The sequence below is a fragment of the Leptidea sinapis genome, chromosome 26, assembly GCF_905404315.1.
Source record: "Leptidea sinapis chromosome 26, ilLepSina1.1, whole genome shotgun sequence".
Lineage (NCBI taxonomy): Eukaryota > Metazoa > Arthropoda > Insecta > Lepidoptera > Pieridae > Leptidea > Leptidea sinapis.
In genome coordinates this window covers 11,872,065-11,892,616 of record NC_066290.1, presented here as the reverse complement: position 1 = coordinate 11,892,616, position 20,552 = coordinate 11,872,065, and the positions used below count along the sequence as shown (strand labels likewise).

Below are 20,552 nucleotides of genomic sequence, written 5' to 3'. Positions count from 1 at the left end.
TTTTAAAATGTCTGACAATGTCTTAGATTTTAATAAAGAAGTGGGAAGTTCTGAGTCCAACACTTTTCGTCTGAAAAAATTGAAATCATATTATCAATCAGGAAAGGAAATGGAGGCGGTATCATTGAACAATGAATTAGTGGATAAAGTTATGACCAACTATGTAATAGCTAAGGAGATAATAAGTAACTTATCATGGCAAGAGAAATTACGCTGTAAGCGAGTATGCAGTACTTGGTATTCTGCTGTTAAGGCCTTGAAAAGAGAACAGTTAAGTCCAGCCGATTTTACTGTGGAATTCAAACATAAAGCTGATAAGACTCAAATGACGATACAGAAATCATGTCAGTTTTGTACGGAACCACTCATTGTTTTTATGTTCACAAATATTTCTGGATTTAGTAAAGCCGTCAAGTGTAAGAATATATTTCCATGCCCTTGTCGTATCCCATGTGATTATGAACATCTTGGTAAGTTTTTTTTATTATTTAATAATTAATTCAGGCTCATAAACTACCAACTGTTAAGACTTACAAAATGTGACAGACTATTTGACCGTATAATAGTCGATAAAAAATAGAGATGTGATGTGCCTTATTGAAGAGCACTGTTGTTCTCCCGTTAATCACTTTAACTGGATATCCACCAAATGCGATATGTAATACCAATATTATGAAATTGTTTGTTATCATCTAAGTTCGGTGTACAACCAGTGTCGGTTAGTCACTGTTATTGGCAAAGATACGCCTGGTAATAGGCCTGCTGGACTAGTATTGATCAATTCTTTGAAAACACAGTTTTTCTTCAACACATCTGCTTATAGGAGGGACATTCCACTGAAACCTTGTAAAAAATATTCACTGTACAATTTGTTATGTTTTTAAAGTGCAAAATACACAAATAAAATTTGCAGACAAAATTTTATGAAAGATGCGGGATTGTATGCTCTTCCAACTGAGCTAACCATTTGTCATAAAATCTTTAGGCTTTGTTCAACTCTTAGGTAGTGGCTTCATGGTACAGTCACCTGGTGTTAATTGATCACCATCACCTACATTCTCTTGCAACACCAAAGGAATCACAGGAGCGTTTCCAGCCTTTAAGGAAGGTGTATGTGAACTTAATTTGAAGGTAACCATGTCATATCGTCCCAGAAACTCTTCCTTCCTCCTTCCTTGAAAAAGTTCCTTGAAAACCGCACTGTGGATGACCTCCACACATCCAAACGGTGGGGATGATTTGCGGCATGTTGTGGGGAGGTGGAACTTGGCGGCAGTATTTACTTTGATATGATTTTACAAGATATAGATTACTCTGATCTCTGGTCTGGCTTTGTTTCCAGGCCTAGTTAGTTAGTTTATCTGGGCTTTTTACACACTTAGTCTCTTGATTGGGCAATTGTGCGTGTTCATTTGTCTTCTTGATCCAATCAGCGGAGGTCATTCCAGAAGTCTAGCAGTCTTTTTAAATTTCTGCAGGCATCCTGGAGTGATGCTGGTTGCTCAGCCACACTCCTGCATTCCATATGCACAAAGGGCTGCCTGTTACACCTATGATAGATAGATACTTGTTCAAGGGACCGGTGACAACATCTACTATTTTACGTATTTTGTCAATGTGTAGTCTCATCATGTTGCAAGCAAACCTCTTTGAGGGCACCTAAACCGAATTTGCTGTTTGCTGTTTCTTCATTCTGTTAGATGGGATTGCTCCATTTTTTCTCACAACCACTTTTCCAGGCCTATATATTATGGGTACCTTAAAGAGGAGCAACAATTCTGTGATTCTAATTAAGAAAATGAAGGTAAGGAGATAACCTTATAACAGCTATTAACACTTTTTTGCTTTAACCAATAAAAGAACTTAGCTTATATATGTTTAGGCATCTTAGCTATGATTGTGTTTATTCAAATTCTGATATTTTTATTCAAAATAGAATATAATATCACTTATTGAAAGTCAAAAACTACCACCCATTCGAAAAGGTATGCCTCAGACCTGAGAAGAATGAGCGCAAGAAACTTAATGGGCTTTTTTTTATAAAAATATGGTATACGATGTAAAATCATACCATAAAATTTATTATTCAATAACTTGACGGTGGACATTCCACTCCCAATATGCGGCATCATTGAAAGCCATTTATAATATAGTAACTTTTACCACACAATCATTTTGTAACAATTTTTTTAATTTTAGTAATACATTTGTTTTGACCACTTTCCGGGATCTTGTTGTAAAAGCATCTACAATGCCCCACAAAAGACTTACTAACTCGACTTAGCTGTGTTAACATTATGGTTATGACAATTTCTAGCAAATTCACATTTGTGCCTATGTACATTACATTAACTGTCAAGATGTTTATTTCTTAAAATTTTGCTCTCAATGATTCTTTACAACTTTGGTTATAAATAGCGCGAATAGTCCTCTTCTGCAGCACACACATGGTATATTATTAGTAGTCTTATGCCAATTCTTATTAAAATAATAATCAAACTCAATTTTTTAATAATACTTGTGCTTCTCCTTAGAAAACATATCATATATATCATATCAGTAAAACAATTTCGATATGCAGTCAATATGCCACTTCTATTGATATTTTTTAAGTAGTTACAAAGTAATAATATAAATCACTAAATCTCACTTTAATGTATTTTATATAACAGTATTTACTTGATTTATTGACCTCTTATTCAATAAAATATAGATGTGATACACTGATAGCCATTTTAAATGAAGACATTGTGTTATTCAAATCAAGTCAAAACTTATTTACACATGAAGGTAAAGAAAATGACACTATGCATTACAAAGTTATACATTTTACTATTTTCCATTTAGGAAGTTGAACCTAGACAAGAAGTGACAAGAAACTCATTGCCACTCTTTTAAATAAATTTTTGCAGCTGTACTGTTTTGCAAATGCCTTAAATACAATCTATGCAATGTCAAAAAATCCTATTATTATATTAATATTATAAATGTGAAAGTTTGTATGTCTCGATGTATGTTTGAACTTCTTCAACGCAAAAACTACTGATGAAACTTTATAATACTATAGCTTACACACCAGAATAACACATAGGCTATTATTTATAAATCTATCGCGTGAATTATACTTTATATGGCTAAACAATGTTTGCCGGGTCAGCTAGTAAATAATAATGAGAAAATCTTACAATATACCGCAGACCTATTGAGCACACAGCAGATGTATCAATTCACACACTCTGTAAATGAATAAAGGTATTATTAAATTATTTAAATTAATAATAATATATAACATTTATGACACACTTTTACACAAATTAACTTGCCCCAAACTAGGGATAGGGTACAAGACAACAATATATTTATTACGATAATTAATAATTAATACTTCTTCTCTCTCAGAGCGCTATTTGTTTCCGAAGCGGTAGTAGTATCTAGTAGTATAAGAAATGACATCAAAAAGAATTCTAAAGGAATCAATTTTGAGAAAATAAATGCATTTTATGCCTTTTAAATACATATAAACATCCATATTCATCATATAAATGATTGCACCTACCAGGATTCGAACCCGGGAACTCTAGCTTAGTAGTCAGGGTCACTAACCATTCGGCTATATGGGTCGTCACATTATTATAATTAATTAAATAAAGGTATTTAGCTTGAGAAGTATTTAAAAATAGTAGAAGATAAAGCAGAGTTCAAAGAGAACTCCGATTGACTTGCATAATATTAGTACTCTGTTCAACACTAATATACAATCCAGCCAAAATACTAAACATGAGGTAACATTGGCCGCACATTGTGACATAACATGATGTGATTCTTATAGCATTGAATCTATTACAATTCCTAAAACAAATATCTTATAAAAGTCATAGCGAACATAGATTTAAAAATATTTCATTTGTACACCTTGAGATTCAACTGGCAATTTGAATCTTTTGAGCTAAGATTCATTAAAACAAAACCTATGTTTATTCTTTTGTTTGGTATTCTTCTTCGTTTGGTGACAACATTTCAAATAAATTTTGAAACTGAAATAAAATTATTTTTAAAGGAATTTAACAGATTTTGGCAAAATGAACCAGGAGTCAGTAAATTTTCCCAAAAACCATCTGTCTACTAATTACAATTAATCTTTCAGTTGCGTTTTAATCCTTTAAAAGTGTTTTATTTAAATGTGTAACACTCGCGTTTTCAAACAAAATACAATTATGAAACTACCCGTATTTATAGACATAATTACACGGTCAGACGAATCAAACAAAAATATTTGCATGAAAAGCTCAGAATATTGTACTCTTAAATAGTTCTCAATGTATCAGAACATTAATCTGAAGAACTTAGGTTCCAGGCCAAATAATACATAATATTAAGGGTGTGTGCCTTGTTTTATGAAAATAAGGGACGAGACGAGCAGGACGTTCAGCTGATGGTAATTGATACCATGCCCATTACAATGCAGTGCCGCTCAGGATTCTTGGAAAACCCCAAAAGTTCTGACGGGCACTACAACTGCGCTCGTAACCTTGATACATAATATGTTAAATCACATTTGCCCAGTAATTTCACTAGCTACGGCGCCCTTCAGAACGAAACACAGTAATACTTACACATTACTGCTTCATGGCAGAAATAGGCGCCGTTGTTGTACCCATAATCTAGCCGGCATCCTGTGCAAGGGAGCCACTGGCTTTTGACAGTTATAGGCTACAGTAAAATCTTTAATAAAGTAATTTTTTATTTCAGTATTAGATGTGGTGCACCAATCTACCTGTCAGCCCAAGGACTGTATGCTTGGAATTAAGAGCAGTTACATATCATACATGCCATTACCCAAATCTATAACCAAAGATTTTACACTCACACATTTGGAGGAGAATCCGGTAACTGCCGGACTATACATACCAGTCATTCCCAACATAAAGTCACATATTATTAAGCTTAAGTGCAACACAACGCTGCAACATGAGTTTTGTTCGGCGATTGATACAATTTTAACAGATCAAGTTATAAAAGGACTTGTGGTTTTTGTGACGGATAAACACTTACTGAATACTGTGGAGGATATTGTGTTTTTGAATTATGTGAAAGAAGTGTAAGTAAATGGAATTTATTTACTTCAGTATTAAGGTTTTGTGGGTTGGAAAATACTCATTATTTGCTCAATTATTATCTACAAAATGTTTAGGTACAAATAATGATGCTGTTGACTAAAAACTGGAATTAGATTATAAAAAAATCATAAATGAAAACCTATCTAGGTACTTATCTTTTACATTAAATTAAATCTATTATTTTTCTAAAGATTATATTTCCAGGCATACATAATGTCAATAAGTTGCTGTTACATTGTAGTTCCTTTTTTTATGATAATCTGGGACGATATGAGCAGGACGATGAGCTGATGGTAATTGATATGCCCTGACCATTACAATGAAGTGCCTCTGAGGATTTCACTATCATGCTTACACATAACTGCTCCACGGCTTCGTTTCGGGAAGTACTGCAACTGGTAATTGAGTAAAATCCAGAAAAGGCATTTATTTTCTCAAAATTGATTCTATTACAATACTTTTTCACGTCACTTCAAATACTACCACCGCTTCGGCAATAAATGGCGCTCTGAGATAGAAGAAGCAGCGCATGAAACTCTCCCAGCACTCTTTTTAAATATATACAAGAAAATAAAATATATATACAAGAGTTAATTATTAGTAAAACATGCAAGAGTATATATACATTTTGACGTAATGTCTGGTGGTGGATTTTTTATGAAAATAAGGGATGAGACGAGTAAGACGTTCAGCTGATGGTAATTGAAACGTCCTGCCCATTACAATGCAGTACCGCTCAGGATTCTTGACAAAAACCCCCATAAAAAGAGAGCGGCACTACAACTGCGCTCGTCGCCTTGAGACCTAAGATGTTAAGTCTCGTTCGCCCAGTAATTTCATTACCTACGGCGCCTTTCAGACCGAAACACAGTAATCCTTAAACATTACTGCTTCACAGCAGAAATAGGTGCTGTTGTGAGACTCATAATCTAGCCGGCATCCTGTGAAAAGCTCAGTAAGATCTGGTAATACACAAGGGTCACCAAAACCACTAAGTTTCGACTTTATGAGGTGCCTTGTGTTTCCTAAATACCCCTACAGGGCTGAAACCTGGTCCCTTAGACTGCAAGTCCACCGCAAAATTGATGCCTTAGAGATGTGGTGTTGGAGGTGACTCCTGAAGATTCGTATACGGCTTTCTGTACCAAAAATTCCATCTTAAAAGAACAGAACAAGAAGAAGCCACAATTTCAGAAATGAAGGAGCGATTGTGCGGTTGGTAGTGCAGGGACAGGTGGAAGTGCAAAGAGCGAGAGGACGATCACCCACGCGATGGACGGATCTGATCAAAGCGGTGTGCCTTGTCGTCTCCTTCCCTCAAAGGGGCCGTTCATAAAATACGTTCGCATACAGGGGGGGGGGGGGGTCTGGCTGAGTGTGACAAGATGTGACAAGGGGGGACGGGGGGTATATGGCAACGTGACGTTCGCCGTTTATTATTTTTTGACATGAACGCAAGCTCTGTGGCGCGACTCTTGCGGCAGTGCGATCCGTCACAACTGGTTTGTTTGTTTTTCCAATACTTGAGAGAGTGACGTTTCCACGTACCCTGTAACAATTGAAAATACTGTTTCTCATGTATTTATTATTATTTTATTCCTTCATTCGCCATTTAGCAGTGAACTAATACAGACGCTTTTTTCATCTTCTCTATTTAATACTCTTCAGTTAATTACTTTATACTCTTTATTGCCGAAATATTTTTAATTTTCAGAATTTGTGTCCTATCATTTAGAATTTAACATACTCAGCAGGGGGGGGGGGGGTCTTAGTTTTTGTAACGAAATATTTTTAAGGGCGTTCACAGAAAGTGTGACACAGCGTGACAATAGGGGGGGAGGGGGTCAAAAAGAGCTGATATTAGTGTGACGTATTTTATGAACGGCCCCAAATATATGCGAGGGGAACGATGGCATGATGGCTGGTCTCGTGAACGTGCCAACTTGTGGTGCCTGTTATAGTGAATAAATTATTGTATTTGCTGGATGCATCTACTAATTATGACAGTAATCACGACTAACATGTTCACAAAGCATCCTTATACAAACAATGAATTCAAGCACTAAAGGTTGATACATTCAATATACGATAATTTATATTTATACAGTTAATTCTTTATTACTTTTTATGAAATAATTTATATTATTTAAACACGACTCATACATTGGGTGCAGCACCTTACAAACTAAGTGGTTATGTGTATTACAGCCATTTTAAAATACAAATCAAATCAAATCAAGTCATTTATTTGCATAGATTGAGTAGTTACATTGGTTTTACATTATAAATATAGATGCTAACAATCTGCCGGGTAGGCATGCAAAAATAATATCATAATAATTCTTACTCTAAGTTTACAGTGAAAACATATAACATGAAAACTTATTAACTTACTTAAATCCATCACAAAATTATTTAATTTAAGGGGACACTAAATGCCAGCGACCTTGGGCGATATGAGTTCACAGCTGCCGGCCTGCCATCTATGTAACAAAGCCAATATTTTCAAAATTCTTGCGTGGAAAACAGTTTATATGCTAACAATCCTCGTTATTCACTACTAATCTGAATAAATGAACCTACACAAAAAAGTACAAGCTATAAGAATAACTTTTGAGAGAAGTACCAAAGGGCTAGCATTAGCAACCTACAAATAAGACTTAAGGATATGTGTAACAGGATTAAGTAGTGTTCATAGCTCGAAATGCTATACTTTCACCACAAAACTTGTCTAAAAACAACACTATGTTTACGTGTTTTCTGCTTACTCTTCGCCTTAAGCCTATTTGAATAACGTTTATTTGACTTTGAATCGTAAAATAACCTTATATTTAATCATTTCAGGCAAGGAGACACGCCATATGCACTAGGAGGTTGTATTTGCGAGGACACCATATGTGATTCTGACGAAATAGACCACATTGTCACTACAATAACACCTGCTAGTGCTGTCAGCGACTGCCTGATTTCTATCGCAGTTTTCACAATACCAAAGTCGCTGAAAAACGAATGTAATTTTGACATGTTTTCTCTGATCATAGAGTCGTCAGATTGGGATAAACAAAAGATACAAGCTACTATTGCACAGGTAATAATATCTTTATACAGCAAGAGCCCGTGAACCCCAGACCTATGTTATTTTATAAAAGCTGAAAGTTTGTCAGCGCATGCTCTCACGACAGGTAAGAATGATGGACCATTATGGAGTTTGCGTAACCACGATGTTAAGTGTCTGACAATGAATAACGTGATTTTTAATAATATTCTGAAGATAATACCGAAAAATCGCACTTTATTATTTGATGTATTTAGATCGGTATTTTACACACCTTTAGTACCTACAGTTTATCTGGCAAAGCATCTGTAACGAAAACTCCATAATGGTCCATCTTTTTTACCTGTGGCATGCGCTGACAAACATTCAGCTTTCATAAAATAACGTAGGCGGTACAAGTTTGTATAGAAATTGCAACAGTGAACTGGCGATAAGAATGATTTATCGGGTATATTGGGACAGCTTCAGATTATTAACAGCTAAGTACTGACAGTAGAAGGTAGTAATTTATCTCTATCTGTAGATAGTATATTGGGAACGGCCATTACTAGTCGTAGACAAATCTATCCTTTTACGCTTACTTGAATTTCAATAACCTATTGATAGATAGCATTGGACTATAACTATATTGGACATAACTATGGATAGATAACATCTTGCCATTAAACGGTGATAGCAATGTATCAGTATGTTAAACTAAGAATAGATAGGTTATTGAAAACGGCCGTTAATTGGTAACTGTAGAGACTGACGACAGAAGAGAAAACATAGAACTTTTAGTATTAAAATATAAATTTCATAGTGTAATAGCATAATTTTAATTTATTTTTAAAACGTATTTTCAATTATATATTAATCAAACAAAAACACAATTTCAACAATGCAATATACACATTGAACTTTTCACTAAATCCATTCAATTTCACTTATAAGATATACACAGCACTAATGTTGCACAATACGTCAGCTGTATAGCTACAGATATACTGCTGTAAGCATTTCGGTGACGCGGACTCACGATTTTTCACCCATCCTAAAAGTGTCTAACTATATAGCCACTTTTCAGGCGTTATCTAGAAATAAATTTAAATGTTTATAGCAATATATAATAGCTCAGTCTCGGACTAGATTATGATTATTTTATAGCAATAGCAGTACAAAATTATATTTCATTAAAAATAGGGCAAAAAAAGCTTCTTCTCTCTCAGAGAGCCATTTGTTTCCAATGCGGTAGTAGTATCTAGTATAATAGAAAAGACATGAAAAAGAATTCTAAAGGAATCAATTTTGAGAAAATAAATGCCTTTTACATATTTGTTTTTTTAATTTATTTTATCGCGTGCCCCAGTCATGAGCATGTCGGTGACGCGAACCCATAAGATTTACCCCCACCAAAAATTGCCTAACGCGGCTAAAGAAGTGAAATTCAAAAATTATTTTAATATATATAAATTATGTGTCACATTGTTAGTCCGCGATGGACTCCTTTAGTTCAACTTAAGAGATAGGATAGTTTTTATTTCGATTTGGCACCCAGACTATTTTTATTTCCAACTAGCTGACCCGGCAGACTTAGTACTGCCTCAGTCGATAAATAAAAGACCTAAATTTTTGTATAAAATAAACTAAAAAGTGTTATTAACCGTGTTTTAAGGTAGTTTATTTTTTACCGTCTGAGAAAGTTAGAAAGATATAAAAATTCTAATTAATGTTTCATTTTAAACTATTATTTTTATTTGAACGACGCGACGGGGGACACATCATAGGAAAATCAAAATCGATGTTTTTATTTAATTCCGAGTATTTTCATATTTTTTCAACCTTTTAAACCTTCTCTGGACTTCAACAAATAATTCAAGACCAAAATTAGGTCCAGCCGTTCTTGAGTTTAAGCGAGACTAACGAACATCAATTCATTTTTATATATATAGATATTTGTTTTGTATGGACATATTTTCTGTGAGAGAATTTATTGACGCACGGTTTGACAGTTCCGCTGTGAAACAATTTCATTAAAACAACAGAGAGCATATTTTACGAAATAATTCTTGATGTCATGAAATATATTATTGACAAATTTCTGTAAAACAGTATTTTTTTTATTATGTATAGAATGTCTGTCGGTTCAGCTAGTATTATATAAACGTTTGTTACAGTTTGCCAAAAGTGTGCCTCGGTTCGAGCACAGTGTGGCCCTCAAGTTGTCGTGCATCGGGCGAGACAGGAAACATCGAATGGAACAGGAATTGTTCAGGGAAGCGTTTCCTGACACGCGCATTATTGGTTGCTATGGTAATGGAGAGTTGGGCGTCAACCATCCCGAAAGGCCCGTTCCCGAATGGCCGATCAATAAGAGAAGTCGATTATATTCTGGACCGCAGTTTGGTGTAATCTATTCATATTCCACAGTGTTTGTTTATATGGGATGGGGTAAGGTCTTAACTGCCAAAGCTTAAAGTGACTCAGAACTAAAACTTTCACAGTTTATTGAAGTAGGCGTTACTTTGCGGAAATCCATAATTATCCAAATATTTTGAGTTTTCCTTAGTGTTAATTCCGCCAATTTTTGTCTTGTCAATGTCTCGTGCCAGATTTTGGCGTGTCAACATGTCCTGAGGAATCCTCGTGTAGAGCCGAAACACGTGTCGAATTGTTTAAAGACAAATATGGGCGGAATTAACACTAAAGAAAACTCAAAACTTTCACAGTTGCCAAATTTCGAGGATACCTTAGATCATTTATACGTCTAGATAGACTATGACAGCTGAGAAAACGTTGAAAAAAAATTAGAAGTTAACTGTTAACCTCTATTTCTATTAGATATTCATCATACTTATGTATATATTTTACAAGATTAACTACATTTTGTAGACAAACATACAATATAATATGATAGGACTTGATGTTAGTTTTAAGATATTTCATTGGAGAAACTGTAGTCTCTTCACCGAAGATTATATAACGTCTTGGAGTAGCAGCTGTCTCTATAATCCCCGCGAATTGAAACAGGGATGGAACCTTGTATCAAAGTATCAAAATACATATGCATATTGGGTAATTTTCTGTAAATTGTGATTCTTAATAACGAATACAAATAGAAACTTTTTACAACTACTTGGCTTAGTTGAGTTAGTAAGTCTTTTGTTGGGCGATGTATAAATATGCTTTTACATCATGATGTCCAGAAAATGTATAAAAAGAATGTGTTACGAAATCCTAAAGAATTGTTATAAAACATTTGTGTGGTAAAGGTTACTAAAACATGAATGACTTTCTTAATGATAGCACAGATTGGGAATGAAGCGACCACCCTCACGATATTTGAATTTTCTTGTATCAAAATTTTATTAGAAAATGAAACCCGCTGAGTTTCTTGCGCCCGTTTTTTTCAGGTCTGATGCAAACTTTTTCGAATGGGTAGTATTCTTTGACGTTGAATAAGTGATTTATAATCCTATTTTTAATAAAAAATGTATGAAATTGAGTGACGTCAGCAAACCGTCGTACAGTCAGCATGTAAAATTAAAAACAGTTTATAAATTATCAGTTATTGTGTAACACCTATTCCTTACTTTGTGAATTTGTTTTTTTATACCAAAGGTCAATCAATATTTATAAACAGTGGAATTTTTTTCTTTCATGACCTTGAACCTCTTGAAGTCAAAAATATCAATAATAATGGGCTGATGATGATGATCCCAGAAAATGTACAAAACAAATGTGTTACGAAATTTAAAAGAATTCTCAAAAAACGTTTGAGTGGGAAAGGTTATTATAGCATAAACGATTTTCTTAATGACACCACGGACTGGGAATAAAGCGAACACCCTCAGGCTCTTTAATTATAAATCTTTATTGTACGAAATTACATTGTAATCCATATTTTATATTAAAAAAATTCATTCCCCATTCGCCCATTCTTCTCAGGTCTGAGGCAGTCTCTTTTAAATGGGTGGTAGTTTTTCACGTTCAATAAGTGATTTTAAATCCTATTTTGAATAAAAATATTTGAATTTGATGTTGGCTGCTAACAAAGGAAAGGAAATTTTTAAATAATTTACAACGTAGTTTTTCTTATATGTAATTTTAAGTTTAGCCTGTTTCAACACGACTCTAAATGATATATCTAATCATTACTACATAAAGATTGCAACATTAAAAAAACACGATAACGAAAAATACCATTTGGTATTTACGTGATACTCGACAACAAATTTGCTAACGGTACTAATTTTCAGTGTGTTCCGACGTCACTGATGTCAACAAAATGGCGGCATCTCCCTCTCTCAATATGCGGGAATAGTTGTTTTTGAAATTTGTATGACAATTTGAAAATTGTTATATTATATTAGGGGGACGCGGTCGATCGGTAATGAGTTAAGAAACTCTGTTCTTGTTTTTTTTTTTCAAATCTTAGTGAACAGACTTCAGTTTTTTTTTTTCAATTTAAATGGTTAAGTAGTAATCATAATTATTGGAAGTGGTAGTCATTGTAAAATGTAATTGATACATTCAAAGATTAAGTATATTTATTTACTTAGGTAGTATTTATTTATTATAAGTCTTATTCGTTAGCTAAAATAATAATAAAAATTTAATTTTTACCCAAAAACTAAGTGTTTTAATCCTTTAAAAGTGTTTAATTTAAATACTTATTATATGTAAACAATAGATTCTGGAATTTTAGCAATGTTTATAAAAAATGTCTCTTAATTCAAGAATAGCTCGGTTCATCTCGAGCGAGACGTTTTATGGTAGGTACATTTGTTTTGTTGAAAAGAGTTCATAAATTCGTTCATAATTTCAGTTTTTTTTATGAGAGATCAACAATTGTTAGTATTTTAGTATATACGAGCATTTTGTAATATAAATAATTCTCGACAGAATGGGTTGTAATCGCATAAAGCGTAGGTATATATTTAAGGCTATTAATGGACTATTTAATCATCGTAGGTTAGCGCGAACTATAAGGTAGCGTATTTGTCTTCTTAGGGATCTAATTAAATTAGCTAATATGCTGTCTTCGTAGATCTGCGGGCCTACCATGACCTCTTATTGCGATTCAATTGACAACCTAAAATGAACTGCTTTGCTATTTCGTACCACGCCGTGATTAGAGCGATCTAATTTATGTTGACGTCAAATCAACTGATTAAATCGCAATGATGTCAATTGAATAGCTTAATGGTGTATAATTTGACGCTATAAAGCGCAATTTTAAAATGTATTTTTAGTAATTTCTACGCAAAAAAAACGCGAAAATAGGTTTCGAAACGCAACGCATATGGTTCGAGTAAGAGAGACAAACTTATGCAACGACTGTAAAGCGTCAGATCTTTCTCACACCGCGGACCACAGACAAAATTTATTTCGTTCATTCTTCATAGGCGATCCAAACGCCATTCAGTAAACGGATTCAGTTTAGGTACCTAAACTGAATTGCATCGGAAAGTTGATGGTAGGCCCTCTGAATGGCGAAATGTAATCTTAATATTTTGTTGTCAGAATAGTCTTAATATATGTTTTTATTGTGGATGCATGTGTAATGGACCCGGTTTAAGAGTAAAGGATGAATACGATTTGCTACCACTTAGTCTTAAGTTTGTTTAGTGATGTTAGCATAACTATAGTATATCGAATTTATACTGGCGGAATTAACACTAAAGAAAACTCAAAACATTCGGATAGTTATGGATTTCCGCAAAGTAACGCCTACTTCAACAAATTTTATATCAATTCTTTCCAATATTCGAAGATATCCATGAAAATGTTTTGAACCCCTGAAACTTTGTTTACATTTTGTACTTCGTCTTGTTGTCCTGCAGGTCAGTTATCTAAAACTCGTGCAACACATTCATAAAATGCGATTGCGTATTATCTGAATAAGCCGACGTAGTGACTTCACACGTCTCGTAAGCTTATGAGTGTGACAAATAATGGTCAAATATTTATCAATCCAACTAAAGTTCAACTACATACAATGTTCAATTCCATCTTATTCAATAATAGATAAAAAAAAAGTGTGTGTGTACTTATGTATGCACACCAAATGTCATAGTTAGGTACTTCGTTGGCGTAACATAACAAAAATTCCTTAAATAACGTAGTTGCTGAAAAACGTTCCAAGCCACAAACATCACATTTAAAGGAATTCGTGTTTAAAGTTTAGTAAATGTTAGTGTTATCCATACAATATGTGTGTTGGGCTACTAAGTTATGATGTCATGTTAGAGTGACAGTAGGGCTGCCATTTTTTGTCAGCCCGTTAATATGAATCACATGACCAGTTTTGTGTTCTCAACTCAATTTCGACATGATTGTGGTTTGGAACGTTTTTCTGGGATTACGTCCAATTATTCCTCGTGCTATTTTACGTCTGTGTAGTAATAAAGAAGGTATTAAATATATCCAATTAAAATATTAGGTTATTTATTATACCGCATAATTTAGTCGGAAGTGTGATTCAAATGGTCTAGTTGACCAGCTAACGTCAGTGTGTCGAATTAACGTGACGGTGTGTGCGCGCGCATCGTTAAAATTCACTCTGATAATGTTTCCCTAACGCGGCAAAAGAAATACTTAATAAATAGGAATTAAAATTAAAACTTAATTAATCAATCAATTAAATATATATCTCGGAGATTTATTTGGATTAAAAATCGGGCGTCACCGTGTTGGTATCCGCCATGTTGTTTTAAGTCGATCAGTGCGCACAACCGGCGCGGGCGCTAGCTTGAAGACGACTGCGACTTCTCAATGAGCGCTCTACTCATGGATAATAATAACTAACTTCAATCACGTCACCGACAGTGACGTACACAGTGACAACTTCAAACACACTTTAAAAGATGACATTCGCCATCAGTTCAGCCCAATACAAAGAGTAGAATATAATCATACAGGCCATATTACTTTTATATTCTAATTCTCCGACATTTATAACATGACAGTTTTAGTTAACTGACCTTACGCACAATATAAGTGATAAGTTTATACTATGTATGTTTAAAGTATATAATCTACAATAGGCATTATATTGCTGCATTTAATGTTAGTATGTAATTATAAATTAAGATGCGAGAAACAATTCTCTTAAATACATTGTAATGGCGTTTCGTTGTGAAACGTTATCTAAATATATTATTCATTGTAACTCATAATTCTCATCAATATACACTTTTATCACTCACTAGACTTTTTATACGCTTTATATTAGCTTCACCTGTATGTTTGTATGCTTGTAACCGACTTCTTTGGGCGCGATTTTGACCCACTTTAAACGGCTAGATTTCGTTCGAACTTTATAGATTTATCGAGGACCGATGACATTACACTAATTTGATAAAATTATTAAATTTTTCAATTTGCGAAATATGATTTTTGCTAATTTATATAATTTTCATTTATAGTCGATAAGGCAGGAATTGATGTTAAAGTACTTAATTGTTTTAAAAATACGCTTTTATAGAAAATTTAACTAAAAAATGAAAAATAAATAATAGTTAAAAAAACTATTGTATTGTTTATTGTAAAAAAAAGCGTGGGGTGTAGAAGAATTATTTTTTTAATAATATCTTAAAAAGCACCCTTAGCTTTTTTTACAATAAAATATTTTTTTTGACACTATTTTCAATTTAAATTTATTTTCTATTTTTTAGTTGAATTTTATATAAAGCGTGCTTTTTAGTTTTTTTTAACTATTATTTATTATTGTTATGCCCTGGTCACTAATATAAAGTAGCGATCGTTGTATAGGTTGATATCTATAGAGATTACTTAGACTTTGCTCAGACTTTACTTTCCTAACTCGGCCGAGTGTAAGCTTAGCATAATCTTTAGTTTCGTTTTCATAGTAATTTGACACACAAATAAAATTTGAAAAATAAAATTTTATGAACGATGCGGGATTCGAACCCACGACCTCCAGCGTTCTGTGCCGGTGCTCTAACCAACTGAGCTAACCGTTCGAGTACCGCCTCGTCATAAAATTCTGTTTGCTTTGTTCAACTCTCAGGTTGTGGCTTCATCTACAGGATCTACTTTACAGTTGATAATCTGCTCAACCCCAATATTTGCATATTAGGAAATTGACTTGAGATGTCGCTCTTGTAAATCTAAACAATTTGTTATGTTTTTAAAGTGATAACCCTCACTTCTATTACACTCACTTATACACAAATATTTTATTTGTGTATTAATCCTAGAAGTGACGTTAGTCTAAGATCCCGGTATTGAACGACCTTTACCGAGCTGGTTACTGGATGGAACATATTTTTTAAGATATTTAATATGTCAATGCTAGGGTTGCCTAGCAAATTTCAGTCCAGGATACGATTAATTATTAATTAAAAAAAAGAGTGTATGTACTTATGTACACGCGTTAGAAGTTATACTTCTTTGGCGTATGAATAAATAAATCAAATTTTAACAAATAGTTAAGATCAAAGATAGTATAGTATAGTAACACTCAACATTTAAGGTTAATATAAACAAGTATAGGAAATTAATTATTTTTTTATTTATATATAAAATTTGTTAATATACCAGAAATAAAACAAAAAAAATATTTTATTAGATAATAATGTAATAATTTTTAATTAACGAAGTAAATAAATTATACATACCGACAATTAACCTCAAATCTATAAATGCACTCAAAACAGTTTATTCAAATCAGTTTTATCACTAATTTTCAATATATATAGATATACCTACTAATAAATTATTAGTAAATACTATCACCGTCGTATATGAAATTGATTTAATAAAAACACCAAAATAATATTTATTTATTCACACTGTTTAATTGTACTGTTATGAAACACGTGTTCTAAATATAAAAATACTAGAATATACAAGTTGAACATAGTTATCGATTTTCATGCCACCTAGAACTAACTTCACGATGTAGAATTCAGGTGTCGGTGTGCGCGCGCATCGTAAAAATTCACTCTCATCATTTTTCTCCATCGCGCCAAAAGAAGTATAACTTCAAAAAGTATTATCTGTTAATTAACATTAAATACTGCTTCGATTGAATATGTGCGGCTGAGATGTCCCTACCAACCATCCCATGCGTTAGAAGAGGATACAACATAGCAGCTGTTCGTAGTCCGGCCATTTAAAAAGAGAGAGAGTGCGCATGCTATCTGCTCTTGAAAACAAAAGATAGCGATAGACTTGTACATGCTGCGCATCCTTTTGGAGTATAAAGTACTAGTAATATTAAAATAGAGGAATACGTTTTTAATTTTTTTTATTCCGCCGTCCTTCCGCCGCGACCCGCTCTCGCCTCCTCACGACTGAAGCACATCTCACCTATATCTATGTATGTAACAAACCTATCTTGGATAACACCGACTCCAAAAATAACAATAATTTTAACTAGAATTAGATTAATTAATTAGATTGTATAAAAATACGCAATTATTTTTATACATTTTAGTGCACATTATATATATTGTTTTGGAATAGTGATTATGAAGTCGGTAGCTTTTTGTTAATTTTTTTTATTTTATGATTTTGGTGAATTTGAAGTACACTAACGAACAATCTGTCTAAATATGTGTAGATATACTAATTTTAATCAATGCAGCAATGAACGTAAGTTGCTTTGCAATTTGATAACAGACAGTTAAAAATCCTGCCACAGATCGCACCCTTACTGTAAGTCGTTAAGGAGTCCCATTGATCATTATATTCGACTACGACAATTACTTGACCATAACTATGTTGTGGTAGATGACTTAAATATCCGGATAGCATAAAAAAGATTCGGCCGAGTATCGTTAATTTTCTCCTAAGAATTGAAGAGTTCCGTTACTTTGTCATGGATTCCGAAATCAGAACCTAACCAAACTATCTTTGAAGTATATCTTTTCCAATAAAAAAAAAAATCATCGAAATCGGTTGGCGCGTTATTGAGTTCTTCGTAAATGATAAATTTATCCACTTTGCTATACGTATGTATAACACATTTTAGACTTTTATGGTTTTCTCATGGATGCCATTGTCAGATCTAGACCAAATTACAATGGGACCACATGGGAAGCACCAGTTTTTAAATAAAAAAAGAATTATCAAAAGCGGTTCTCCCAGTCGATAGTTTCGAGGTAACAAACATAAAAAAAAAATACCGATTTTTAAGTCGGCTAAAAATAGGGGATTAGTTTTTATTTTTTTTTAATCAATCACTGCAAAGATCCAGTGAGGATGCCGGCTAGATTATGGGTACCACAACGGTGTCTATTTCTGCCGTGAAGCAGTAATGTGTAAACATTACTGTGTTTCGGTCTGAAGGGCGCCATATCTAGTGAAATTACTGGGCAAATGAGACTTAACATCTTATGTCTCAAGGTGACAGGCGCAATTCGTAGTGCCGCTCAGATTTTTTAGGTGATTCAAGAAACCTGAGCGGCACTGCAATATGCAGGGCGTATCATTACGTATGCTGAACGTCCTGCTCGTCTCGTCCCTTATTTTCATAAAAAAGCCTACATTCTTTATCAAGGCCTGTGCACCATGAGATTGTCTTTCAGCGTTTGCAGTCGGAGCATCCCCGTGCCTCATAAATTAATCTATCTTCTCCCAGCTTCTGCAGTTCAGCTGGTATGCTCATGGTCGATGGTTTCCATGCCACCATCCGATATAAATCTGCTTTGCAGAATTCGAGCCAGCTGCAACTCTTATATGAAATGAAAACTATAGCAGTTAGATACGGTTCTTTGGTTATGAATTCTATCATTCAAAGATGAACTACTGGTAACGAACTTAGGTACAGAACTTAGGTAAAGAACTTAGGTTATAAGATTTTTGTTTCTACTAACATACTATGGAATTGAGGATGATACTTATCTGAAATAAACTTTATTTTATTTATTTAAAAGGTGCCATTGAAATTTTATATATATGCCGAGTCAATACTGAAAAAGATTCTAAAAGGGGGTCGATTATCATTCTTTCTCACTTTCATCCATTGATATATATATATATATATTTACTCATGGCTCAACTAGAAAAAAATCAGAATGAAATCAATGGCAAAATATTCAATTTGAATGTAATAAAAATACCCCACTTGTTCTACCAGGGGCGGTACCTTAACGTAAGCAAACGGTATATGATTGGTGATTTTTAGATCGCTACGACATGACGTCACTAAATGGCTGCAAATCCTCAAATAAACGCTTGTGGATTTTTTTATTGCTAACTATGCTGCTGTAAATGCAAGTATCAGCCGCCAATTGAGATCATTTCCTCTTTTTTGCTTAGTCAGATTTATAGTTTTCGCTCGAAATTGTTACCTAGAGCCGTCACGGCATATACACATTTTAGGGTTGAGCTTTAAAGAGAAGAAGTAGAAAGAAACTCATTGCCAGTCTTTTAAATCAACATTCACAGCTTCATCTTTTTATAAATCACTAGCTGACCCAGCAAACATTGTAATGCCATCATAGTTAACAAATGTAATTAATCTACCAAGTATAGGTAGCTAGAATAAAGTTAGTTTTTTACCTCCTGAGAAAGTTAGAAAGATACAAAGATTCTAATTAGTTATTCATTTTAAACTATTCTTTCAATTTGATTTCTGAACGACGGGGTGCACATCAATGGAAAATCAAAATTGTTGTTTTTATTTAATTCCGAGCATTTTTATATTTATTGACCTTTTAAACCTTCCCTGGACTTCCAGAAATTATTCAAGCCCAAAATTAGCAAAATCAGTCCAGCCGTTCTCGAGTTTTAGCGAGACTAACGAACAGCAATTCATTTTTATTTTATATATAGATTTCAGTTACAATATATGTATAGTGATGGAATAAAAATACTCGACACGTCAACTAATTAATACCTTAAACGAGTAAGTCCAAAATAGTAAATGTAAATTAATAGGTAAGTACGTAAAAATAAGAGTTATTGAGGACCTACAGTTGATGCATCAATCAACATTTCACACACACCGTAAATAAATTAAGGTATTTTGCGAGCATTTTATTTAGTTTATAAAAAATATAATAACTTTAATATCATGACGCAGAGTTTCTGGTTAAAGATTCACCACAAAATTATAAGTGACAATATGAGTCTTAACAAAATTCGATAAAAATACCCATCTTATTTAAGTGCAACGTTATTTTGTGGAAGAAGTTGTTCTGCTGGTGTGGTGGAGAGATGAGATGTATATCTATAATCTATCATCAGTCGTGATGCGAGCTAAAGTGGGGAAATGGAGCAAAAGAGTTACAGAATGGTACCCAAGAGATGACAAAAGAAAACTAGGAAGACACAAGGTGCGAAAATGAAATAAAATTTACAGCAGGACCTAAGTGGAGAAGAGTTGCCCAAAACAGAAAAGAGTGGAAATCGTTGGAGGAGGCCTT

At 33.6% G+C, this 20,552-nt stretch overlaps 1 protein-coding gene and 1 non-coding gene across 2 annotated transcripts; one reads left to right on the top strand and one right to left on the bottom strand.

Moving 5' to 3' along the window:
• The first annotated feature begins 7 nt into the window (after window positions 1-7).
• Window positions 8-15,361, top strand: LOC126972463 (uncharacterized). The gene is made up of 4 exons (XM_050819253.1): window positions 8-470; window positions 4,750-5,098; window positions 7,962-8,205; window positions 10,329-15,361. The coding sequence occupies exons 1-4, from the start codon at window positions 8-10 to the stop codon at window positions 10,626-10,628; spliced, it is 1,356 nt and encodes a 451-aa protein (XP_050675210.1). The 3' UTR covers window positions 10,629-15,361.
• A 704-nt stretch (window positions 15,362-16,065) lies between these two features.
• Trnas-aga (transfer RNA serine (anticodon AGA)) lies at window positions 16,066-16,139 on the bottom strand. Its single transcript has one exon. It is a non-coding gene; the product is annotated as a tRNA-Ser (tRNA).
• Between the last annotated feature and the right edge of the window lie 4,413 nt (window positions 16,140-20,552).

Coding starts and splice junctions, on each gene's coding strand:
- LOC126972463 (XM_050819253.1), top strand. CDS start 8: ATGTCTGACAATGTCTTAGATTTTAATAAAGAAGTGGGAAGTTCTGAG. Junction 5,099..7,961: donor TTGAATTATGTGAAAGAAGT/GTAAGTAAATGG, acceptor TAATCATTTCAG/GCAAGGAGACACGCCATATG. Junction 8,206..10,328: donor TACAAGCTACTATTGCACAG/GTAATAATATCT, acceptor CGTTTGTTACAG/TTTGCCAAAAGTGTGCCTCG.